The sequence below is a fragment of the Saccostrea cucullata genome, unplaced genomic scaffold (assembly GCF_032062105.1).
Source record: "Saccostrea cucullata isolate Sc308-1 unplaced genomic scaffold, CSIRO_AGI_Scuc_v1 ctg1172, whole genome shotgun sequence".
NCBI classification, from domain to species: Eukaryota; Metazoa; Mollusca; class Bivalvia; order Ostreida; family Ostreidae; genus Saccostrea; species Saccostrea cuccullata.
In genome coordinates, this window is record NW_026920210.1 from 112125 (window position 1) to 139562 (window position 27438).

At 32.1% G+C, this 27438-nt stretch overlaps 2 protein-coding genes across 2 annotated transcripts in view; both read left to right on the plus strand.

The window, feature by feature from the left end:
• Positions 1–1392: 1392 nt before the first annotated feature.
• Positions 1393–8572, plus strand: LOC134245042 (serine/threonine-protein phosphatase 6 regulatory ankyrin repeat subunit B-like). Its single transcript, XM_062727295.1, has 6 exons — positions 1393–1482; positions 1846–2032; positions 2405–2515; positions 5074–5143; positions 5545–5747; positions 6440–8572. Exons 1-6 carry the CDS (start codon positions 1393–1395, stop codon positions 7774–7776), a joined length of 1998 nt encoding a protein of 665 aa, XP_062583279.1. The 3' UTR covers positions 7777–8572.
• Positions 8573–12101: 3529 nt separating this feature from the next.
• LOC134245025 (uncharacterized) overlaps positions 12102–27438 on the plus strand; it is a 28458-nt gene continuing 13121 nt past the window's right edge. The window contains exons 1-8 of the mRNA XM_062727274.1: positions 12102–12236; positions 13947–14064; positions 20200–20299; positions 21923–22106; positions 22322–22432; positions 23967–24039; positions 24143–24300; positions 26193–26411. Of these exons, the coding sequence (XP_062583258.1) occupies positions 20225–20299; positions 21923–22106; positions 22322–22432; positions 23967–24039; positions 24143–24300; positions 26193–26411 (820 nt within the window). The 5' untranslated portion in view covers positions 12102–12236; positions 13947–14064; positions 20200–20224. The remainder of the gene's footprint in view (positions 12237–13946; positions 14065–20199; positions 20300–21922; positions 22107–22321; positions 22433–23966; positions 24040–24142; positions 24301–26192; positions 26412–27438) is intronic.

Consider the following 27438-nt stretch of genomic DNA (forward strand, 5'->3'; position numbering starts at 1 on the left):
GCACGTAGAAACAACATACAATGAATGAATCAATCAGATAATGTGTAAAACAATCCATTTACTTTAAGAAAACCTTGTGAAACTCTGCTAGACTCAATGCAATTAATTTCAATATATTTGTGATAGATTTTTAAAGTATAATAATAAATGCAGGCATGTTTTGACTAGTTTTGTTTTTGATCAATTTAACCTCCACTGTATTGAAAATTGGGAACATGCCAATCTTTGCTGTTACTTTACTTCCATGTCACTTTATTTTACAGGGTAAGAATTTTTATCTCATTACTCATTAAAAGCAGGTTAATCGGTATACTATAATAACAGAGATAAGTTTTAGTCAACTTTCTTCTTCGCTATTATATACAATTTTATGCTAGAGAATTCATCGACATATTTTGAAGGAGGAACTGATTGTTCACACTTGTAAAGAAGACCTTAATACGTCATTTTTTGTAATGAAAAAAAGAGTCTTCGACTTTTATGTATAAAATTTGGGATGAAAAGGGATAAACAAATATTGTAATGATAATCCTCAATTACATTATCCTTATCCTTAAAAAAAACTATTTTTAAAAACAGCGTATCGAAATCCAGATTATTCAGTGCGCACTTTAAATTTGCATTTAACAAATCAGACTGTGTTTACATTGAATGATTGATTTATACTTTTAAAGGTCTTTGTGTGCATACATTTAAACACACTGCAACAACACATATATTGCCATAGAGGATTTTTCATTACTAGTTTATGATATCCTGACATAATTATTTCTACTTATATATTAAAGCGGTACATATATTGAAAACCTGGTTGCGTTTAAATTATTTCTCCCTGACAATATTATTGGTTCAAAGTGGAACAACTTATAATAGCTTTACTTTAATAATTTAGTTAAGATTAGATTATAATTGTAAACCATGTATTGGTTGCATATTTTTTAAGACGTTAGACATGATTTCAGATAAGTATATGTCAAAATAAATATTAAGTAGTACTTTCTAGTATACAGTATTTTATTTTTAAAAAATACACATTTTTGAAATTTTTTTTTTTACAAAAGTTTTCATTTTACATATTATTCAAAAAGCAGATATTTTTGGGACATGGATATAAATTAATTGCAATTGATACTTTCTGCGAATTCACCCATGCATGCAATATGGGATTGTGTTTTGTTTATTTAAGAAATGAATTTTTTAAATCAGATCATATGTTTTATGAACATCTAATTTAAAGTTTTTTACAATGTATCGAAAATATAAATATGCATAATTTATCATTCAAACTATGTTGTTCATATAGTGATGAATATAAAATCAAAGCAGAAAAAATCCATTGTTTAACTTTTATAATACTGATTTATATAACGACGACTTTAAACTCCTTTGTAGATGTTTAAGTGTATATATCACGAAGACGGAGTCATAGGAATTATTTGTGTTGTTATCCTATTCATTTGCAATACGTCTTCTGTGTCTTCAGTAAGTACAAACCCACTATTAGTCAATCATGCATTTCTTCTCTTTAAATACAGTGTATCTACTTTTGATGTATTTTTTTTAAACTTTGTTATCTATATACAAATTCACATTGTCTACAGATATGTGTCGTAGTCAATTCTGCGAGAATTCTTACTATTATACAATTGAGTTTGAAATTATTTAAATTCATTTTTTTTTAAATGGTTGCTTTGTTAAATATTATTATTTTTTTCTTACTTCCATTTGCCTCTCTTGCTTTTTTTTTTTAAATCAAAAATTAAAATAATGTGTGCGTGTTGTAATTACTTTTAAATTATTTCATCTTTACAAAACATACAAAAACTGTCTTATATTTTTTTCCAGGGATATAACTTTGCCTTTAAAGTGTTCCCTGTAACAAAATGTCCGATGAGCAAAGAAGAATGGAACATGGCATCCATTCGGTTGAAATGTAACACAACTCATGGATACCACTGCGTTCCTGATAAATATTTTACATCACTCATTGAATTCTGCTACCCTCAAGGCTTTAGATTGCCATTTGAAAAAGGTTTTAATTTTTATACAAATATTCACATCTCAGTAAAGATGACATTAATTCATATGAAATATTGATTATGCTTTAGATAAATAATTCAATAGTACTTTATCTTTGCGTCGGAAAAAATTATATCAAAGAAATAACTTTAAATAGAAGGAAGTGGAACACCATTTGTCAGGAGTTTGGTATATTTCAAGAATTATTTTTATCGATGAAACCTGTCAGGCAGGCATGCTTTAATGTTATTTACTAACACACCTCTACTATAGATTATTCTTTTAATGAATAAAATCCTTTAACTGTATTCGATTGATTTAAAAAAGAAAAACCTTTATATTAGAAAATGTTTGAAATACTATCGGCATAATTTACCATTTTTAGGAAATTGCTTAGAACTGGCAGCTGATGGCATTTTAAACCATGTCCCGTGTGCCAACACTTTTTCTAGTGGTTGTCCTGACACTTTTTACTTCAGCAATGAACTTTACAAATGTAAGTCAGTTACTAATTAAACAATATAACTTATTGGAAATGAAAATAAATCCCCATTCCATTTTCTTTCCGAAATTGAAAGGTTTATCAATTTGATTCGGAACTTTCCAGTAAGAGTAATTAATTTTTCATGTAAGAAAAAAATATCAAAGTTGAAAAGGTATTCTTCATTGTAGATAGTCTTAAATTTATTCTTGAAAATTATTGATGCTACAAAATTTCCGATAAACATATAACATTGAATTCTTAAACACTACTAGAAAATAATTATCAAACCAATCTTTTATTTGCACAAACATACTTTACTTAGGATTTTGTATAAGTGAATGATTGAGGATATGTTTAACAATAAAAAAAACTGTAAACTGAGATGGTAGTGGTGAAATTAATATGCAGTTTGAAAAGTAATCGATAAATATTATTGAAATGCAATTGAAAAAAATAGTATTACAGGGTTATTAATATTATTACAATTCCAAGTAATTCAAACAAAAAGACGTTATTTCAATGATAATGAGCACAGGAGAACTGAGAACATACACTTGAATGGATCGAATTAATTCCAATGAAAGGTCTAAAATTATTGCCAGTGTCCTTGGTCTTTTACTGCTTGATTGTGTTCATCAGAGAGTTTCTCATTCATACAGGTACATTACTACATACTGGTTAAGGTCTAAAAATTAAACTTGTACTTTGTCTTAGCAATGCGCTCCGGACCATTGAGTAGTCAGAGATCTTTACCGTGACCATGACACTGGACCTCGATTTTTAAAGTCTCATCTATGGGAGACCCAATGACTAGTGCCAGCCACTCCGCGAAGAAACAGCCACTACCTATATTAACGTCTAAAGTGTGGCGAAAAAAGAATCGCACCTATCATTAAGCAAACATCCTACGAAAGCCCAGAAGGCTCATTCGAGATTCAAGGTTCGAAATACGAGGTTCGAAATTCGAGTTTCGAGATTCAAGATCCAGATTAACCAATCAAAAGCTCTCAAAAGGCTCTTTCAAAATTCAAGGTTCGAAATACGAGATTCGAAATTCGAATTTCGAAATTCAAGATCCAGATTAACCAATCAAACGCGGGTTCAAGATTTGATTACTCCGTTTTCTTATGATTTTACAATCAAGAAATCGTTTAATATATAAACAACAAATACGTCATTTAATTTAATTACAATGCAAGAAAGAGTGTTGTATATATTAGGTGGAAATTTAAATAAACATTGGATTTTTGATCAGCAAGATATACTTCAATTTATATTATGACTTCTTAAATATTAAATAGAATACATATATCAGGAATATATATATTTGTATTGTCTACTTTGTTTACGGGGTTGATGACATATGAATAAAGTTATGAATACGTGTCACGTGTCTAAAGATTAACAATGACCCCACCCCTACCCAACCCGCCTGCCCATTTTTCCAAACACACTGAAAGGCTAGAAACTTGAAAGACGACATAGTATTGAAAAACAAAAATCGCGTTCGTTTTCCTGATTGAGGAAATACATAAGAATTAAGTATTTAATTACTTATCTTCATCTAAGGCTTTGATTTTTTTTAAATTAATTAAAATCATATCTACAATACAGCTTGACAATATGAATTAAAATAAATGCGGCATTTATTTTATCTTATATCAAAAATAGATGAGCCTAAATTAGATGCAGAACTATATAGCGTTATGGTGTTATATTTTAGTCTCTGACCATAGCTTTATGGCCAAAGACTAAAATATACTCTTATAAAACCTTATATAACGCTACAGTTCGATTCAGAGTCAAGTCTCACTGCACAAATGTACCCTTTATAAATGTAATGAAATATATACCCTTTAATTATTGTGCAGTGTTGATACTATTCATAATGTTTTATATCTAATTATAATCAAATGCAACATTCTCCATCAGCAATGATCTAATGAAATAAAATTAGTTGACCTACTTGTTCAGCAAGTCAACGATAAGACCATATAATATTCCATATATACGTATTTACTATTTTGTTTAATTAGAAAAAAAAGATTATATATGGGGTTTTTTTCAATATATTATCCTAATTTTATTTCTATTTCGTTTTAATACATAAAACATTTTTTCTTGAATTATCATTTTGGCAGATGATCCATTTGTTGTAAATATATTCAACGATTTCTTGATAGTAAAAACGTAACAAAGGGAAGTAATCAAAAGTTGAACCCGCTTTTGATTGGTTAGTTTGGATCTTGAATTTCGAAACTCGAATTACGAATCTTGATTTTCGAATCTCGTATTTCAAAACTTGAATCTCGAATGAGCCCTTTGGGCTTTCGTAAACATCCTACCAATTGGCGACATACCTCGTCTTCTTTGCTCTTCAAAATATGAACAGAAAACAACAATTTTGCGGTCAAAGTGTTTTGAAAGTTTTGGCTAAAACAAGAATTATGACATGAAGAAGAACTAGCTGCTTGTTATCGCCCGTTAAGTTTCAGATGGTATAAGAATCTACTGCTTAATATCCCCTTTCATACTCTAAAAATGTTCATAACGCATACCTTTTTTAACAGTTCCTAAGTGTTTGACGATAAATACTGGTTTGAGATGTTTTGATGCTGATATTGAATGCATTTATTCACGGTAAGAATTTAATCTATAAAAAATCAAATATGATTGATCTCTAGCTACTGAATATTTTAAAATGCATTTATGTTTATATAAATTTATTTTTGAGATCCATACATATTACATAAAAATATCAAAGAATATAATCTTTTATGTTAGAATAAAAATTGGCTTCCAAATTTCAAAATCGTTAATGTATTCGAGGTAAAATCGTATAGTTTTGAAATTTCATATACTTTTTCGGAGGAATGATTAAAAAACACAGTCGTAGTACATAACTGCTGATTGTTTTGTTTTGGTTTGAACATGTAAATCATTTAATATGAAAAAGTCTTTTTATCAGAATTATTCCCTGACCTCACTTATGTGGCTTTGAATTGCGTCATGCTAAGTTATACAATGAAGCTTTCTTTTAGTTTAACGAACAACAAGACAGTGAATCAAGAAGAAAAAAGTACAACCGGTTATAACAATGATGGAAATCTAAAGGGAAACACGGATTCAGACAACTCGACCTTGATAGTTGTGACAATATTTCTTATAGGAATGATTATTTTGTTGCTTGTTCTAACAGCAGCTTTCATTTACAAACGTAGAAACAAACAGAAACGAAACCAAGGTAAACTATATTAAACAATGTCTTTCTATATCTTCAAATTATTATATCCCATGCTGCTTAATATAGAAGTTATAACACAACAAATGTAGAGCCCTTTAGGCTTCCGTTGCTGAAAATATAATAAATTTTTAAAATCTTTCATTAAATATTTGAAAACCTTAGCATGCTACCACACCATTCATTTCCTGTAGATAAGAATTAAGATTAATAAAACAACGCATATTGTAAGGAAGAAAGAAAGAAAAGACCTAACAAATAGTATGCGGCACATAATACAACATTCGACCTATGATAAGTTGCATCTACAAAAAAGGTTTCAAGGTTGTAGAATTTGCAAAATGTTTACTCTAAATGGGCTTGTTAAAATCTTTTAAAACCTACCTGTTTGTCAGCAGCTTGTCCCTGTTTTAAGAATTAATAACATTCAAGACATACAATTGTGTATTAGATAGGTATGCAAGTGATGTTGGAATATTGCTACATGAGTGGTTCGATTAATTTATGCTGACATGACATTAAAAACTAAGGCATTGTACAAGTTATTAATAAATATTTTTATATAAAAAGTGAAGACATTTTAACCTTCCATAAATATCTGTCGTTGATCACAATTTGTTCATAAATTTTTCGTACTTTTCACTCTTCAGAATCTGAGACTGTAGCACTGGTTAAACAGAGATTCGTATTTGTAGGGGAAATGTCCAAAAATGAAGGAAATGAAGAGGAAAGACTTCTGATGGAAAACAAGACAGCTATCATTAAGGAAGAAAAAACAAAAAGAAAGGAATTCGAAGGAAATGAGGAGATTCGAAAAATACACAAAATTATAAGCGATGGGGATGAAAATGCATTTAATTCGTTTATAAGTCATCAAAGTAATACAATGAGTCTCAAAAAAACAGACGTTAGGGGATTCAACAGTTTACATATTGCTGCTAAAGGAAGTAATCTTAAAATATTTAAGAAGATCATAGAATGCGAGGTGAGTATTGATTCAGAAGTGATGAACGATAAGCGAAATTGTATGCACATTGCTGCATATTATGGAAACAATCCGATCTGTGATCACCTTCTAAAAAAGTACGACTATTTGTTTAAAAAGAAAGATAAGTATAATATGAATCCGGCACACTGGGCGGCGTTAGCAGGACAGACGTCGATTTTGGAGCTTATGATGGGACACAATTGTGATTTGTCTGTAAAAACAGAAAAATATGAAGAAAATATTGTTTTATTCGCTTGCATGGGAAAAAGTTTACCGGTTTGTGAATTTGTTTATTCTAAGGAAAAAATTGCTTGGGTGTTAGAAGCAACAAACAAGGAAGGATGGAATTCAATTCAATATGCAGCAAAAGCTGGGGATCTTGAAGTATTCAGATTCCTTGTCGAGAAAGGAGTAGATATAAGAAACAAGTCAAAACAAACTGGAAAGAATTGTTTGCATACTGCATGTGAAAAAGGTCATGTTGACATTTGTAGGTATATATTGGAAAACAGTCCAGACTTAATCCATGATAAAGATAAAGGCAAACAACATGTCGGGCACTTTGCAGCAAAAAGTGGCAACACTGAAATATTGAAGTTACTCATAGAAAAATTAGAAATTGATGATTTAATTAAAGCAACTGATGATAATATAAACATCCTACATATAGCATGCAAATTTGCAAGAAAAGAAATGTGCAAAATGATATGTGAAAATTTTCCTTCTTTGGTGCAGGAAATGACTGAAAAAGGATGGCAAGCTGCCTTATTTATCACGGAACGAGCAGGAGCTGAAAATGATCGAATAAATATCTTGGAATTTCTCGTTTCGGATTATAAGCTCGATGTCTATCATGTATCTAGATCGGGAAAGACCATTTTATACAATGCATGTGTTAACATGTCTCCTAACCTTGTTGAATATTTGCTAGAAAATTTTCCAGACCTGCCGGATATTGAGAAGTCTATGAACCCTTTCGAGGCAGCAAAATCAAAAGAGATCGACGACGTTGTACGGAAACATTATGAAACAAAGACATCTTAGCAAGAAATAATCAACCTTAGTCCATTTCTTCTATTGGGTCTGTACATGTATTGTACTGTACCAATCAGACCCAAGTTGACACCCAACCAGTCCCGGAAAGCAGTCCCTGGAACTATCCCTTTCAATTTAGACCACATTTAAAAACTTAATTGTCTGCCCTTGCCATTATATTTTAACAGGAATCAAACATTCTAAATATTTCTATTAAGATCATGTACTAGTAATTGGGCTGGAGGCATATTATATATAATCTAGAGTTTATTTGACCAGAAGTGCAATTCAATACTAAGATGTACCATTGTATATCGTCCGTCTCTCTGTAAAAAAATGATACTCTGGTTGTAACTTGGAATACAACTAGACTACTCAAAGATTCATAACTTAGTGCATCAGTTTTTATTTAGAAATATATGTTTTCATCATATTGATATTTCCACCAAGCCAGATTTAGACTTATGTTTGTATGCTCTTTCTCAACTTGCTCTTAAAATATTTGGTCAGAATGTACTTTTAATCATGAGTTTTGACAGAATTCCTTTGCTTAAGTTTAATGAAAATTGCCAATTTAAACAATATTTGATTACGAATAAACATCAAAGAATTGGACTTAAAAAACTTGAAAACATGTCACAGTGCGTCGTATGAAATATTTGTATAAATGAAAAAAAGTTACATTTAAAATTCCATAAAATTATATATTTTAAACTGTGTGTCAATGCCGTTTTTATTTTTATTTTATTTTTTGTATATAATGAAATTGTCCCTTTTTATTCATAAGATTCACTCCATATCTTTAATTTCCCGATGACAATTTTTATCTGTTGAACTATCATGCTTTTGAAATCTGTGCAAAATATTAATATCAGTTTCATTTTTTCTGTTTATCTATGGTTTACATGCATAATTTTATTTTATTTTATTTTTTTTATTTTTTTTTATTTTTTTTGGGATTTAAAATCATTTGCTCTACAGCAATTCAAAATATACATGACAAATACTGTCCGGTTTCTAAACTTGAAATTAAGACTTTCTACATATTCAAAACAAATAGCTGATTGGTCTTTAAAGGACAAATCTACTGGAGATGCTTTCTTTTAAAAAAATTCAATACATTGTATATCTAAGCTTGAAGAAATACAAATGTAGGATTAAAATAACATCGTAAAAAGTACTTTAGAATATTCTTATCTTTGTTTAGCAAAAGTCATTAAAACTATTCATGTAAAATAATATATTTTGTCGATTCTGTTACATAGTACTGCATGTAATTTTATTATTCACGTTTTTCTTTAGAGTTGTTTTTGAAAAACGAAAAAAACAAAAACAATCAAAGAAAAAGACCATTTACGCAATGAATATTACAGTATCTTGCACAATTTAAGCTTGTTTGTATATTTTTGTAATTAAAAAAAACTTGATTTTGCAATAACCTATCCCCAAGAGAAACATTTGTGATATTTATCCTCTTATATTTTGCTCTATCATTGTTTCTAGATTATTTATATTTTTACTATCTGCAGTGCATTGTAAATTACATAAAACTGTCTCATTAAAGTTTTTTTTAATGTTTATTTTCTTTCTGAAAGAATTGTAACAAAAGAAGTGCAGCAATTTGTAGAGGAAAAACACAATTCGATGCATATTATTTATATGAAACATTTATCATAAAATAGTTTCATCTAGGAATACCTATGTCTCTTGCCAGCATCACATGGATAAAAAAAAATACGTTACAACTTCATTCTAATCATTTTAGACTATAATGATATAATATAAACCTAAATATGATATTTACCCAGCAACTTACAATGCCTTATCATTAACGAGGTGAGTTTTATATAACTTTTCAATCTTCAATTTCTCTCTTTACTTCTAAGGGGGATTATATCTCTCATCTGATTGGATACGCGAGAGCATGCTCGAAATATGAATAATTTCATTAACGAGGTAGGTTATTGAAAAACAAATTGATGAAACAATAATATAAAGAGTTTCGTTTAAAGTCGTTATTTCGTACGTTCTATGGTGGACACAATTACTTTGTCAGCGAATAAAATTTTATATTACTGTTTAGATGTTTAAAGAGTGTGTGTCTGCTTCTGATTTGTATTTTTCTTGGACGTTTGAGTTTTATATATTTTTCGTTATCTTCATGTATTTCACAGACTAATATATAAAACCGTAAGACCGTACTTCTGCAGCTAGCTTCAAATTTATTGTATCATGAAATAAATGAAAGGATATTTTAGACAAACAAAATGCGGTTTTGAAACACTAAATCCTTTTTATCGTATCGAAGTTTCTCAAATGCCAAAGTTGAAAGTCAAGAAATTAAAATTCTATTACTTAAAGAAAGGAAAGGACTTGTCACAACTAATAAACCTGTGAAATATGAAATCAGTATCACCAACCGTTCAACAGGGTTTTAAAATTTTTTTTGGAAGTCATTAAAAGCATTCAAATATTTTAATTAAGCTCCTTCTGAGCAAATGAGAATGTTTCATAGGCACAAAAAAGTTGCTATAGCCCTCGTATATCTTTAAGAAAACATATTCTAATAAACTTTAAAATAACTCTTTCTCTTTTTTAAAAAAAAAACCTTCTAATTTTATAAATATAATAATATTTTTGCGAGTAGGCCGTATCCCTACCTTATGTAAAATTTGAAGAAAGGATTAACCAGAGTATTTTCAAAACACTCCTGATCTTATCCTACTGAGTGATAAAGTAGTTTGATTTAAATACACAGAGTATAACCATTTTGAAGAAACTATTGTCTGGAGTAAACGTAGCAAAATCTAAAATCCTCTTATATAATTAGTTTTGTTTAAATAAGAAGAATATAAGTTATTTAAGAAGATAGAATGATAGAAGAACAAAACAGTTGTATTTAAGTGCACATGCGATATACAAAGTCCATATGAAAAGATGCGGTATAATTAAGTCGCAATAGTTAATAACTCTTGATTCCTAACACTTTAGGGAAGTAAATTAGAAACTAACCACGGTGACTCTTTTGTTACGATTTTGTCATTACGACTTAATGTATGCCGTTATTTCGATAAGAATATACAGTATTAGTATAATGTCTTACAAATTAAATCTACTAAATTTCGTGTATAATGGAATCAGTATCTTGTTATTGCTGCTTAAATAACTATTGAGTAATTATATTATGCTGCAACTGTATATGGATTTTGTATATAGTGTGTGTTCCTTAATATTTTATTAAAAATTCTATCTCGCCATTTATTATGTCGCTAGTACGTTTTAGTATCTGTATATTAGATAGTATATGTGTTCTTCGAGATCATGACGTCAAATCCGACATGTACTACAAGTTTAGAAAGTGTAATACACTGTCTACACGTTCGACATAAATGAGTAAAGTTATCGATTAAATTCTTTATTTCTTGATTCAGTTGATCAATTTTTAAGCAAGAAAACAAGAACAACATCAAATTTTCTAATGAATCGCAATTCAATGAATAGCATCGCAAACCTTGTGTATAGACCAACACACGTTTGATTTTCCATCTCCAAACAAATAAATTCCCAAATGTTCGGTACTCTGTTGTCGATGGCAGCCAGTACAATGTTATACCATTTGTTTTTGGACCCCAAGCTGCTGTCAAACATATTTTTTCATTGCGAGCTAAGTAATAAATGTAGTTCAGATCATTAAAATTAAGCAATTTAATTGTCTTCTAACTCGAAAGTTCTCAATACATTCAGATTCATCATATATTTGTAAAGCAATTCTGTCGTCCAATCTGTTGACCTTTCCCATTTATTCATTAAACCACTTATCCCAGCGCAAAAACCTACAGATACACAGTAAGTAAATATCCCTCTTCTTCTGAACCTCAAATAACCCGCCATCTTTTTTTTAAACTTCATGAAACATTGACATTCTGATCCAATTTTTAAGTAATATATGAACATACTTTTACACTTGGTTGCAAATTTTGCACGTATGCAAAATTCATACACGATGAGTAAATCAGCGCGTGTGAACGATGCTTAAGTATTATGTTTGCATAACTCGGTATATTGTTCATACTACATAACAAACATATTTTTGATTCAAACTTTACGCTTCCGCACTAATGTTTTGTTTATACTCCTTTGTTTATATTAAAAATATTTACAACGTCAAGCTAGGTAATATGTTTTGTTTTCTAAAACATATAAGTTCCTGGTAAAATTATGGAAGTTTCGCCCCAAAGACCTCACGGGCATAAATTTTAAAATACTAACACTAAAAAAATATGACACGAAGTGGCTATGGTAGAACTAGATTGAGGCGGTATCATTGAACTGAGTCAACATTACGCAATTCAGCTTTCCACACACACACACACACAAATGATAGTGTGATGAATAGCTGGTAAACAATTTGTTTTGTGCTGAAGTGATGTTCCAGTCGTAATAGTGATACTAAATGCAAAATTAGTAGGGTGAGTTCTGATCAAGTAAAGATAATATATTGCAAAATATGTTTGATTGATAATGTTATTTTAATTAACTTGTTTTTAAATTGATTTTGATTAAAATCTAAATTCAACCGTGAAAAAAAGTTTTTAAAGAGTTTTTTTCGGATATTGTTTTTAAAAATGATATTCTTTAATACCCTGTACATGCATAACTGGCAATATTGTACATATTGTTTATTGAATAATATCAATCTGCATTACTCTTCCTGTCTGCACATACTGAAAAGCAAAAACAGGAAATGACTCCTTATACAAGAAAAATATTACGTTTCTGCTTGGGTGGCTGTTCTTCTAACGCTCGTATATGCAGGCCAAGTCACGCCTTCTTTAAAAATTAGGTTACAGCTATTGCAGAACAAAGACATAGATAAATCAGTGCTATGATTTTTATACAATTGATACAACCGTTATTTGCACATAAAAGGGTCTTGATACATTTTAATACCGAATAGACACAGGAAAAATTTGTGTAGGATTATTAGATACAGATAAATTTCTGTAGTAATATTAAGAATGGGTTCGTTTCATAACATTATGTTTTGGAAACAAAACATATAGCCAGGTTTGAAGCCCTTATGTCTAGAGAGATAACATTATGCTCCGTGTTATGGCTAGATAAAAAAAAAAATCTTGGGCAAATTAAAAAAAACTATATAGTTAGTTCGTCCGTTGCTGTAACCTTAAAAAGAGCAAAATGTAGGACATAAAATTGTTTGTAGAATTAAAAGCTAACAATTGTTACAGCTGAGTTGAAATGACAAAGTATGCAATGTTTTCTCACAAAGATGATTTGTTGTGACATTGTGTTATCCGCGGTATTCATTAATAGCGAGCGCAGCGAGCGTCGCGAAGCGACGCTCGCGAAGCGAGCTCAATAGACTAACGTGTAAGAACAGAGGAAATTCGGATTGAAATCTGTACATACGTCAGCCAAATTTCTCTGTGCAACATTCCCAGAATTCCTGCACTACCCAATGTCCTTTGCGCGAATAAATCAAAAATAGTAAAAAAAAATAAAGGAACATTGTTTCTTACCGAAATCTTAACGAAATGATTTTGCCTTACCTTATTCAAAAAAATACCCCCATGCCACAACACCGGCTTTCACCTTGCCCTTTGGAAATGATACAAATGACGTCACCGGAAACTTACGAATTTTGACGATATGCTAATTAAGTCATGTCGGTTGCTTCCGTGAAATAGATAAATAAATAAACAATAACGTAAAGCATAAAAAGCTTTCAGTTTGTAGAAATCTTTCAAAGAAACAAAAAATAACTCTGCAATGTTTTTCGACCGAAATTGTGCTAGATCTATAGTTTAAAACAGACGCTCGGCCGTTTCCGTAAGCTCCGACGAGCTCCGTGACGTCATGTGACGTCAAAGCTAGTCGTGATTCTCGTGCGACTTGTGATGTTTGAAGTGGCTGATCAATTTTTCAAGTGTTTTGATGGTACAACTGCGCTCGCCTCAACGGTCACGCCGTAAAACATATTAACAGTATTGATTATTCATCCTGCGGTAATGAGTGTGTTGGGGGATTTTCAAGGCCAGATATTAAAATAAAGTGCGCAGTTTAAGTAAGTTGATGAGGGAAGTTATTTAATATGAAGAACTGCAGTAAGTGAAAATTAAATATTGTATTATTTGTATTTGAATCGATTATCTTTTTAGGCTGACGAAGATTTAATGTAATGTGCATTGTACCATCATAGGCGTCGGGACGACGGAAGCAAACTGGAAGAGTGTTGGAGGGCTTATTGAAAGTGTTTGGGTTAAAACAACAAAAAAGGTAAGCATCATTTTGTAATGCCCATATTACACATAAGTCTATACTGTGGTTTCATCAATTTTCGTCGGCATCAATTTTCGTGGATTTTGTAAAGCAGACATTTTTGATGATACGTAATTTCGTCGACGAAAGCATTGTCTATACAAATGTATGTCATATTTCCTAATTCAAAGAACATTTGAATTCGTGGATCAGTTCAACAACCAAATCCACGAAAATTGGTGCTCAACGAATATTGATGAAACCACAGTATTTGCCAAAAATAAGTGGGAGCTAGGCTCCCTATCCCTCCCGGGGTTCTTGACGCCTATGACCATCAGGAATATCGAATCATGTATATTTTAACTCCCCTTTGAGAACTTTTTTCATTAATGAGACAATGCACTTTGCTGGAAGACCTATACTCAGCACTTAGGGCCATCAAGCACAGGGGGATCTATTTGTACCAACACTTAGTGCATTAAGGGACATTGGTGTCCCTGGTTTTATTCGAAGGACCAACGTCTTCACGTCATACAAAGGGATTCGAACCCTCTACGTAAGGATCAACTCTTCATTCCGCAAATCTAAAGCCAAAGCACAAACCACGACTTCCCTTGTTAATATGAGACGGAATTAATGCTTTACTGTCTTTGGCTCTTTGGGTCACCCGAGTAAACTCAGGTGACCTATTGCTATCCGTTTTCGTCCGTTGTCGTGCGTTGTGCGTTAACCTATTTACATTTACAGCTTCTTCTCTGCAACCACTGAACCAATTTCAACCAAGTTTGGCATAAAGCATCTATGGGTAAAGGGGAGCAAAAATTGTGAATTTCATGATCCCTTCCCCCTCTCGGGCCTGAGGGGTGGGGTCAAAACCACTAAAATTAATGCAATCTTTAAAAAATCTTCTTCTATACTCCTGGACATCAAGCAATCAAACTGTTTGCTTGATTGTAATCAGCATTGAGTCCTCTACCAAAATTTGTGAAATTCATGGCCCGGGGGTCAGGGGTTCTAGTGCTAGGACGGGGCTAAATAAGTATATGGTGAAAATGCATTACTTCTTTGAAAATCTTTCTCTCTGCTCCTGGGTAATAAAATTGTGAATTTTATGGCCCCAGGGTCAGGGGTTCTGGTGTTAGGGCAGGCATCTATTGATTATATAGTGAAAATACATGAATTTTGAAAAATTTGAAAATTTGTGTCTCTGCTTCTGAGTAATAAATAAGCTAACTAAGTGGATAGTTATGACGAGCAAGAGTTTTTCTACCAAAATGCAGGGTCAGGGGTTCTGGTGTTAGGACGGGGCTCTATTGATTAAATAGTGAGAATACATGAATTCTTTGAAAATTCTCTAATCTGCTCCTAGGTATTAAATAAACTAACTAAGTACATAGTTATAATGAGCAAGAATGCCTCTTCCAAAATTGTGAATTTTATGGTCCCGGGGTCAGGGGTTCTGGTGTTAGGGTTGGGCTCTAGTGAAAATACATTAAATAGTTGAAAATTTTCTTCTATGCTCTTGAGTATTAAGTAGATGAACTACCTATATGGTTATGATGAGCAAGGGCCCAAATCTTCCAGAATTGTTAATTTCAAGGCTTCAGGGTCAGGGGTACCATAAAGGGGGGCTGTACTTATATACTGAAAATGAATTATTTGTTTTGAATTCTGCTCCTTTGTAATCAAATTTTTTTTTTGAAAAGCAAGGATGCCTTTTCAAAATTTTCCAATGTGTGGATCTAGACCTAAGAGTCAGGGGTTCATGTGTGGTAGGGGCACTACTGATTATTGCTGAAGATTACTGATTAGTTGAAATGCATTTTTTGTTCCTCTACCCTGCCTATGGGTATTAAGTAACCAAACTAAGCAACTGCTAAGTGTATAGTTATGATGACCAATGGTGCCTCTTTCAAAATTGTGAATGCCATAGTATCTGGCTAAAAACATGAATCAAATTCAATCACTGGAAAGATGTTGCATAATGCTCAGGTGACCTATAAGGCCCATGGGCCTCTTGTATATTATCGCTATACAAGAACAATCGACAATCCTCGCATGACTGCGCTACGTTCCATACAAACCTCAGATGTTATTGATGGAAAAAGATACGATACAGTTCTTCGTCGGAAACTGCTTTGTAAATCATTTTATATTACGCTCTGCCAAAAATTCTTTTAAAAGTTTTTTTTAACTTGTCTAATTCTTCCTGGTATATTGATTTTGATTACAACCTTATTTTAGTCTTTGAAGTTGAAAGCAATAAACGTGTTGAGGGTGCCACAAAATAAAACAAGATGTGTTTGTGAAACACTGATGCCCCCGTATGGCAACATATCAAAGATAAATCTTTTCTTGAATGCAAATTTGATTAATTGGCACCAAAAGTAGGGTATTCTTACAGGAAAACAATTGTGAAATTTGAAAGTAAGCCAATGTTAAAGTTTTTTTTTTTTCAATAAGTATAAAAATCTCCAAAGTCAAGGTCAAAGTAATTTGGTATCAAATAAAAGTTCTTGCCACATAAAATACTTATGTAGAGCATGAAAGCCCTAGTCCTAAAAGTTCAGAAGTTATGGCAAAGGTTCAATTTTTTAAAAATAGGTCAAACTCCAAGGTCAAGGTCGAAGGATCAAAGTTCTTGTTATGAAATTAAAAGTCTTGTCACAAAGATTAAATATGTGAAGTATGAAAGCACTAGCCCTACGCCTTTAAAAGTTATGGTCAAGGTTTGCTTATTTAAAGTAGGTCAATCTCAAAGGTCAAGGTCAAAGGGTCATAGTTCTTGGTATCCAATGAAGGGTCTTCTCACAAGAATTACATATATGAAGTATGAAAGCCATATCCATTACCGTTCAAAAGTTATGGCCAAGGTTAAAGCTTTTTCACTAGTATGGAAATCTACAAGGTCAAAGGGTCAAGGTTGTTGGTATCAAATGAAAGATCTTTTAACAAAGATTACATATGTGAAGTATAAATGTCCTAGTATGTACTGTTCAAAAGATATGGCCAAAGTAAAAGTTTTAAATTTTCATGTAAAAGTGGGTCAAACTCCAAGATCAAGGTTATAAGGTCAAATTTGGTGGTACCCAAAGAAAGGTCTTGTCACAAGGAATACACATGTGAAATATAAAATCAAATACTAAATCAAAAGTTATGGGCAGGATTAAAGTTTTTGTGGACAAACAGACAAACAGAGAGACAGACAGCTAGACAGACAGACGGACACGACAAAAACTATATACCTCCCGAAACTTCGTTTACGGGGGCATAAAAAGACTCCAAAGATAAACCATTTGTATGAATTTCAAATAAGATCACATGACTGTATATCATCAATAATAATACGATAGAATACTGTTTACGTCCAAGGTAAGCATGCGAGAAAAGAGCCATTCAATGAGCTGCGAGTGATATTATAATGTGCGTGCAGTAGTGCAATGTGTGTATTTCCAATATTCCTGAAATATAAATACATGAATATGCAAACGGAACGAAACTATTTAGCGTTGCGTTGACGACGTGTAATGTGCATGCTTTTACCAATTACCTGAAAATGCATACGTGTACTTGTAATGTGGAATGCCATCACTAGCTGCCTTATAGCATAAAACTATGCACTCATTATGTCAATCTATCATTACGTGATGTGAACATAAATTTACGTTATGTCAACTTTTTATGGGGTGGTGTAAAAATATCTTTACACCATGTCAATGCTGCATTACATGAAGTAAGCACTTTCTTCCATTATGTCAGCACTTTCTAACTTCAAGTCCGAAGTTCATTATGTGGAGTGAAAATATGTTTACATTGTGTTAAAACTTTATTAAGTGAAATAAATATTTCTTTATATTATTTCATTTCTTTAATATGTGCGGTCAAAATTTCATTACGTCAAGTTAATTTCGTTTTACATGTGTTCTATGATTAAATTTATCATTACGTTAAGTCAAAGTGCACTCCCTTTTGTGAATGTATATTTCTATTATAACATACCATTATCACGTGATGTTAAATTGTATCTTTATTTTACGCCGTGGTCATCATAATGTGAGGTGAATACATCTTACCTTTATCCAGTGCTATATTACGTGATGTAAAAACTTTTATAACATAATGTGAAAATACATTATGGAAACAGTCCCGGCGTTCCATATTATATCAAAACTTTATAAGCTTTTTATTAGTCTTTAGTCCTCCTTTTTTAAAAAGTGTAAACACGTATCGTGTTTCATACGTGCACTGGTAGGTGGATGGGGAGAGGGGGATCCCGCCCTCCCCTCTTTAGTGACCAAACTATGCCGGTATGAAATTAATCAGCTGGTTTTACTTTGTAGGACATCGCATTAGTTTCACATAAAGTGTAACTGAAATAAAACTTTAAAAAAAAAAAGCCCGAGAGCTTTCAGGCTTTTACCCCACTGGTCCCCAACTTAGACACCATACCGTCCCCCTATAGTTACTCTTTTCAAGAACCCAAGATCGCCACTGATATGTGCCCATGTTTACTGAGGCATGGTCATTTAAATTAAATGAGTGACTGGTAGATTTTTGTAACAGAATTCTGGTCCTAAAATGATTGAAAATGACTTATTTCAGTGACATTACATCGTTTTTGAAAGTTTGGGGAGGTTTGTCAGCCAAAAAAAATAATAACTTACAAGAAAAAGCAAAAAAAAAATTAATAAATTAAAAATAATAATAATAATAAATAAATAAAAATTGTCCAAACTCGAAATTTCTATTTCGGGTGAAAGGGGGGATCCAGCTTCGATCAGTCCTAATTTTTTTTTCCCAACTATACTACATTGCCCTAATACTTCAGCAAAAAGTGGGGCGGAATTTCAATGAATATTTTCTACGATGAAGTTAAATCGGAAAAAAGAGGAATCCAGTTGTGAAAACACGATTATCAACTTTGACATAATGTAAAATATTACAGTAGGTAATGAACATAAATTGCAATCAACGTGATAAAGAGTTAACACAATGTAAAGATAATTTGAAATAACATAAGAAAGAGTTCACATATTCTCATTTAAATACGTGAATAAATAGTTTTGACATAATGTAATTAGGACACTGTTTTGTAGTTAGCTCAGAAGTTTCGGACTTTTCAAAACAATTCAAAATGAAAAGGAAAATATTCCTGCATGACACATACTATTTGATTTGCGATCATTATGCGATTTAACAGCCATTATATATAAATTTCGACGTTAAAAAATCGTCAATAAAGATTCCACTGGAACATGATCCTATCCTTTAACCTGATATTTATTTAAGGATTAATTAAGTCTTGTGTATAATTTGATATTTGATATGTTAAATTGAAATTATTTGCATGTTTAACATATGTGCATATAATATTGAAAACACAGAACGAACTTTTAGACATAACCTAAACCTTATGTCACACAATAAAGGGTTGAAATATTATAAGATATACTGACAAGAGGCGAAGCATTTTAGACACAATGTAAAGATACAATGGCATAACATTATAATGATTTGTCAAAAAGTAAGGGAAAATTGACATCATATAATAGATTCCCGTCGTCATGTAGCATATTGACGACACAGTATAGTAAGGAATTGGCCACATGTGACAACTTTTTCACATCATGTTATGAAAATCTGGCATCGTGTTATACCGACTTCATATTGAATTAAAGATAAATTCACATCATGTAATGGACTACTTAGACCAAATAGGAGGGAGTGCGCATAATGTAGCAATGAGTTGAAATTATATAAAAAAAAATCTTTACACCACGTAAAATTGTTTTAACTTAATGTCATAAAGAGCTGATATAATGCAATGATAGATTGGCGCAATGTAATTGAAGTGTGAGTATGCCATAAAGACTTGACATGATGTACTGGAAAAATGACTCAATGCAATAGTACTGTAAGTAAATGTCACTAAGTGTTGACATAATGTAATGGAAAGTTGACACAATGCAATTGTAGTGTTCTGCTATAAGGCAATGACGGCGTTCCATATTGTGAAGTATATTAAACTTTGTTATAAGTCAAGATGTTAGTTATAATCTGATTTAATAATGGTGAAAAATTGACAAAATAGAAATTTAAGAGCAACACTTTGCATAACTCTTCATTAGCATTTTATTTGACTTAATTTAACAGGGAAAGAGAACCAGAGAAATAGATCATGAAAAAAGAAGACGACATAATCAGCATCTTTCCTTTTATACTTTTTTTGCCATTGCTTTCTTCTTATCCCATTGTAAGTATAAAAATAAGATTATAAAAAAATTAGATATTAATGAAGAAAAACATGATTATAAATCAGTAGACCTTATTATACACATTTTCTCTAACAAACCACACATAATATAACGTTACAAATGCGCTGGGTGTAATAGACAGAACTAACTTATTAGCCAGGCTTATTGCTCAAAAAGCAATTGCCGGCTTATGTGATCCTGTTAAAGGCAGGATGTTGACCCCATAGTCGCCATTTTAAAGTTACGTGCAAAAATATAGTTCTTACTCTCAACCACTTTTGAGTCTGAGATAACACAAACGCTAAATAAAGCAACAAAAATAAAACGAAGTTTTATCTATATAAAATAAACATTAGTAGTAATGACTTTGAAAACTTCGTAAGTCAAAGAACATAGTTCATTAGCGTAAGGATTTTTGATAATCAGTGTTACCGTAGTTCTCTACACATACGAGGTAAAGCAGGAGAGGGAACCAGACTGGCCTGTTTGTTTACATTCAGCTGCGGTACCAGATTAATTCTGATTCTGACAAAATCGGACCGTGGTATTAGGATTGAAAAACTCACTGTCAGTGTCTTATCATTTATATTGATAGTTTTAAAATAATTTTTTCATCAGAATATAAATGTGATTCATGTAAGAAATCCATTCTACTCTGTAAATGAGCCCGGCTCTGTGTACTTCTGAGTACTTTGATATTTATATGGCAACAGATCCTACCTCATGTGTTTTAGGAGATCCGTGTTCGTTCTGCTCCCAATTTATTTGTTTAAATTGACCTAGAGCTTAAATACTTTTCGTAATATCCATAATTCATAAAAAAATGTTTAAAAAAAAAAACAAATAAACAATAATAAGAAATGCGGGTTAGTCAATATAATTTAAAATGCAAATTCGTAATATTGTCTGATGGAGATAACGTAAAGTATTTACGATCAAAAGTCCATGAAACAATTCGAAATAGGAGCAGAACGAACACATCTAAAATAAAAAAATCGGAGGTGGGATCAGGTGCCATGAAGGAGTCATCATACCATGCCGACCGGTCACATCCGCCGTGTGCTCCTTGTCATGAATGGAAAATAACGAAAAATCCCTCGATAATTCAGTTTGTATACAATGACCTAATATGCAAAATTTGACTTTGATAAATTGTATTCGCTGAGGAGGTCATTGTATCGACCATAGAACTTACGAAATGATGACTATCAACCCCGTATGCAGGTGATGAAGACACAATATATATTTCTGCATTAGTAAGGGAAAATTGAAAAGTTGAAGTCATCTCGTTTGCCATAAGGAATGATCTTATGAAAGATTAACATTTTGTTTTTGTGGTTTGTTGTTGATCGATGGTATTTAAAATTCAGTTTGATACGATAATTTTTAACATGCAATAAAATTATATTCAAATTTTTAAAGAGGAGAGGGCAGTTAATGGTAAAAACTGATTTCATAAAAACTAAGTGTATTTCTATCCTCAGAAAAGTATTTCTCCTTGTAGATTGTGATATCAACTGGTTTCCATTATAACAATCTTTATTTTTGTGGAATGATGTTTGATACTAGTAATTGCTTTAGTTGCAAGATAACACGTATGTGTTCATTTTCTTTTTTAAAAGACTCGTGAATACCGTTTTGATGTGTATTCTGTCGGCAAATGTCCAATGAACAGAAATTACTTCAGCTTGGCTTCAGAGAGAAGAAAATGTCCCAATGGAACCAGATACCTCTGTGCTCCTAATAAGAACCTTTCAGCTTTAATTGAATTCTGCACTGACGCCATTAAGTCTCGGTTTCAAGAGGGTAAAAATAAAATTTTCAATTTCACCAAAATAATTTTGCTACAAGCATGCAATATTCATATTTTCATATTTATCAGTAATCGGATGATTAATATTTTTCATTTATTAACATTGACCTAAATGGACTTTGTAAAATCAAAATACTGTACAACGTTAAAACCAAAGGCTTTGAAATGTTTTAAATACATGTTGGATTAAGACAAGAGATTATTTTAGGTAACTGTGTGAGACTCGAGGGATCAGGTGATTTGAATCATTACAAATGTAAAGAAAGTTTTTCCTTTGGCTGTCCTAACATGTCATATATCGATGAAGAGATTTACAAGTGTACGTATGGTTAACCCATTATTATTACATTTTTTTTATCTCACCTGAGCCAAAGGTTCAAGTGAGCTTTTCTGATTAAAATTTGTCCGTTGTCTGTCGTCGTTGTCGTTGTTGTCGTTGTAAACTTTTCACATTTTCATCTTCTTCTCAGTAACCACTGGGCCAATTTCAACCAAACTTGCTACAAAGTATCCTAAAGTAAAGGGGATTCAAGTTTGTTCAAATGAAGGGCCACGCCCTTTTCCAAGGGGAGATAATTTTGAATTTGAGAAAAAATTAATGCCATTTTTAAAAAATCTTCTTCTCAATAACGACTGGACCAGGAGATGTGAAACTCATGTGAAATCATCCTCAGGAAGTGTAGATTCAAGTTTGTTCATATCATGTCCCCCGGGGGTAGGGTGGTGCCAAAATGGCCGATCAAAGTTTTACGTGGGAAATATAGGAAAAATCTTTAAAAATCTTCATCTCAAGAACCACTGGACCAGGAGAGATGAAACTCATGTGAAATCATCCTCAGCTAGTGTAGATTCAAGTTTGTTCATACAGTATCAGGTCCCCCGGGGGTAGGGTGGGGCCAAAATGGCAAATCAAAGTTTTACATGGGAAATATAAGGAAAATCTTTAAAAATGTTCTCAAGAACCACTGGGCCAGGAAAGATGAAACTCATTTGGAATCATCCTCAGATAGTGTAGACTCAAGTTTGTTCAAATCATGACCCCCGGTGGTAGGTTGGGGCCAAAATGGCTGATCAAAGATTTACATAAGAGTATATAGGAAAAATCTTTAAAAATCTTTTTCTCAAGAATCACAGGGCCAGCTAGGAAAGATAAAACTCATGTGGAATCATCTTCAGATAATGTAGATTCAAGTTTCTTCAAATCACGACCCCCGTGGTAGGGTGGGGCCTAAATGGCCGCTCAAATTTTAACATAGGAGTACATAGGAAACATCTTTAAAAATCTTCTTCTCAAGAACAACAGGGCCAGCAAAGATGAAACTTATGTGGAATCATCCTTAGATAGTGTAGATTCAAGTTTCTTCAAATAATGACCCCCAGGGGTAGGTGGGGCCAAAATGGCTGATCAAAGTTATACCTAGGAGTATGTAGGTGGGCCAAAATGGCTGATCAAAGTTTTACCTAGGAGTATATAGGAAAAATCTCTAAGAAAAATTCTTCTCAAACACCTTTGAGACAGGAAAAATGAAACTCATGTGAAATTATCCTCAGGTAGTGCAGATTCAAGTTTGTTCAAATCATGATTCCCGGGGGTAGGATGGGGCCAAAATGGCTGACCAAAAATTAATTCTCATAGGAATATATAGGGAAACCTTTTAAAATCTTTTCAAGTACTTCAAGTCATGATTAGTAATATTTATGTAGAATTATCCTCAGGTTGTGTATATTCTAGTTCGTCCAAATCATGATATGTGCTTTTTCCTAGCTAATGTGCTCAGGTGAGCGCTGCGGCCCCTGGGCCTCTTGTTTAAGATTTGATCCATAAATTCATTTTATAATTATGATTATTATAGATCCTGCATGTTTACATATCAACAAGGAGGATCAGTGCTTTTCTGCCGACAAACATTGTCCAAATTCTACAACGTATGTAATATAAACAATTTCTTTTGAAGTTAACAGAAAAATTATCATTTATTTTTAACAGTTAATTTCTGATGAAAACTTACCAGTATTTAATGGGTTTCAGCAAGCCTAGTTCGGTGAATAGTACAACCTTTGTTAATCATGGAGATGCAACGTACGAAAGTGTGGGATATATCATCGGTATTTTGATACCTGTTGCAAGTCTACTCTCATTAATTGCATTTTATTCATGTCAAAAGTGGACTTTAGACCATAGGAGAAGTAAGTATTTTTTAATATATTCGATCAATGCATACTATTTATGCAAGATATATTACTGTATTCAGCGGCGGCTCACACAAACTGGTCCGACCAAAATAGTTCCATCATGATAAGTAGATACAACATTATTGTTCATGATAAGAGTAAAGTTGTGTATGTCATACGTTAAAGAAATCAAAAATAACGTCAAAATATTATTAGAAAGTCACTTTCCCCTCGAAATGCAAATAAAAAATATCAATATTCCTACGCTCGCTCCCTCCTCAGCCCTTTTTTTTTTTTTACATGTTTGATAACCGAGAATATATAGGTCATTCTTCGATTCATATTTTTTCAGCGATGAATTGATAATACTATATCAACAATTGTATTAAGTACATGTTTATAGTCCGTTAATTATCATACAATTTCCTCTTAAAGAAAAAATTAATCATTCTGTGTGTGTGTATTATCAAATAACGGAATTTTCAATCCCTGGCCGGATTCTGCTCGTGTGTACACTTGGTAAACTGTGGGTATAAAATTGTGTAGCAAAACGAGAACTGGGTCGCAGATTCGGGTTCGTGTTGAAGTTCAGCATACTATTTTATATAGAACTTGAATAATGTAAGTAATTTCTGCGACGATTACATTTAGTATATTTCAGTAATTTTCAAAAACCAAAAAGGTTTTCAGTTTAGAATTTTCCGATCCGGTCCTGATTTTCCTAACCCGGCCATTTTAAACACAAGTTGTTGCAGATGCAAATGATAGAACAAACTATATATAGTTCAACAGGGATTGTATAATTTTTATTAATCAGAATTCGTATTCATATGATCTAATTAAGAAAAGAAAAGGTTTGTCTGCCATCGTAACTTCTCGGCAAAACAAAACGTGTTTCTCCGAGCTCGCTGGATGCGTTTGACAGCTCCATCGCACGTGTGTAGATCAAGGCTAATGTTGGTCTTGCGGACAGAGGTACATGTAGGCCTATGTGTACTGTTTGTTAGGAGACTGGGTGACCGTAATGCTATGGACTCACGAGATTTACACCAGTTCCATAACTAGACATTGCAGTTTTTCTTATTAACGTCATTATAAACACTGATAAACATATTAAATCTAAAAGTCGAATATCTTTGGATATGGGGTAACCCATATCTATTCTTGTTATATTTATGTTTTTGTAAAGTCCAAAAAGTTTCTTATTATCAAAGTACAATGGAGCCTCATTTATCCGGACGCTTTGGTTCCCAGTCAATTTGTCAAGAAATGTGAAGCTTCCGGATACCTGAATCACCAGTTAAACAAGACAAAATAACATTTTTTAAAAAATCGTTCCGATGAAAAACCGTCCGGATACTGAAGCATCCGGATATCTGGCGTCCAAATATCTGAAGGTCCTCCGTCAATCTCTCACCAGAGGGCGTTTTTACGCTCCGCTCCAACACCTCTGTTATCGTCTAAATTACAAGAATCTTGTAAAACGAAAATAAATTATAGATTCACACCAACTTGGTATTTATTTGAAATAAAACTAGAACTATCAATCTTTAGTACTTCTTTTGTTCTTTTAAAATCTGGATATATATTAAAATAGCTTCAATATATACGGCACTATTTTGTTTAGAATTTTTACACACATTTTCATTTTGAAATCAAGGAGACAAAGTTAGAAAATATTTACTACCAGAGAGCTTGAAACACGTATCATCATTGGCAAACATACAAAACAATCAATGTTTATACAATTTTTGTTGACATTTAATTATTTGACAATCCGCACTACTTTTAAGACGACAACAGAGGTGTAAGCGGAGCGCGCCCTCTGGTGAGAGATTGGGTCCTCCGTACACTTAACTTTTATTTCTATGTTGATCAAAACATAACACTTTCGATCAATCTTTCAGAAATATGTGGCATAGAAGAACTGAGACGTTTCCTCAGTAAAGAATATGTCAAAGTTTATCATGCAAGATGTATAATAGTTGGCTGTGCTAAAGCCGGAAAAACAACACTTCTGAAACGTCTACAAGACAGGCCTTATAAAGAAATAAAAGATATAGATGAAACCCATGGTGTTGATGTCTATATCAATAGCTTTGAAGTGTTGGAAGATACAATAAGAGGTAAAATTCTGAATTGGAATTTTTTTAACATGTTTTGTAGCATTATTTTTAAATTATGTTTGTTAAAAGTATTTGAATAATAATTGTTTCACAATACCTGTATTCAAAATATACAAAGATTTCCTTGTAAAACGATATTTCGTTTCATTTTTTTTTTTTTGTTTATAAATAATAGCAACAGAAATGAAAAGTTCAGCAAATGAAAAAAAATATTTGTCTTATACTTCTCTCAGAGCCAAGTTTTATTTTAAGAATTGAGCACAAGTGTTCAATTTTTTTCAATATTTAAATGAAATGATTTATTGGGGAAAAAATTATGGTTATTTCCTTTTTCATCAAAAATTTGATTGTTTTCTCTGATTGCTATTGTTGTTGAAAAGCAAGTAGCATATTCCGATATTATAATTTGCTTGCACGAAGAGGAATTTAGCTTTCTACCTTTCAACCCTTAGCTTCTCGTTATGCAGTAATTGATCCCCAATCTAGCTCTTAAACAGGTCCAGTCAAAAGACTATTTATACCTACGTAGCTATTAATAGCTACGTAGGTATTTAAACCTACCACAAGTAGCTATATTGACTTACTTTTTGTATTATCTGCATTTTTTTATCAAAAGACCAAATGCCGCAACATGATGAATACCATATATTTTGATACAGTCACACTAATGATGAATACGACGAAATTTTAGCCAAAACATGATACTTGCTAAATATTCAATTTTACATTAAATTCTATGCAAAATTGAAAATTTACGATGCAATCATTTTTTGGTCAAATTTTTGTCATATCTATCATCAGTGTGACTATATCAAGAAATATGGTATTCATCATATTGCGCCGTTCAGCCTTTTGGCCACAAAATGCAAGTAAAGCAGAAAGTAGGTTACAATAGCTACTTTGGGTAGGTTTAATTACCCACGTAGCTATTAATAGCTACTTACGTAGAAAAAGTCTTTGGACTGGACCTGTTAAAGCATAGGGCTCAAAGCAATGAAAACTTTTTTAAATGCTATTATACATTATT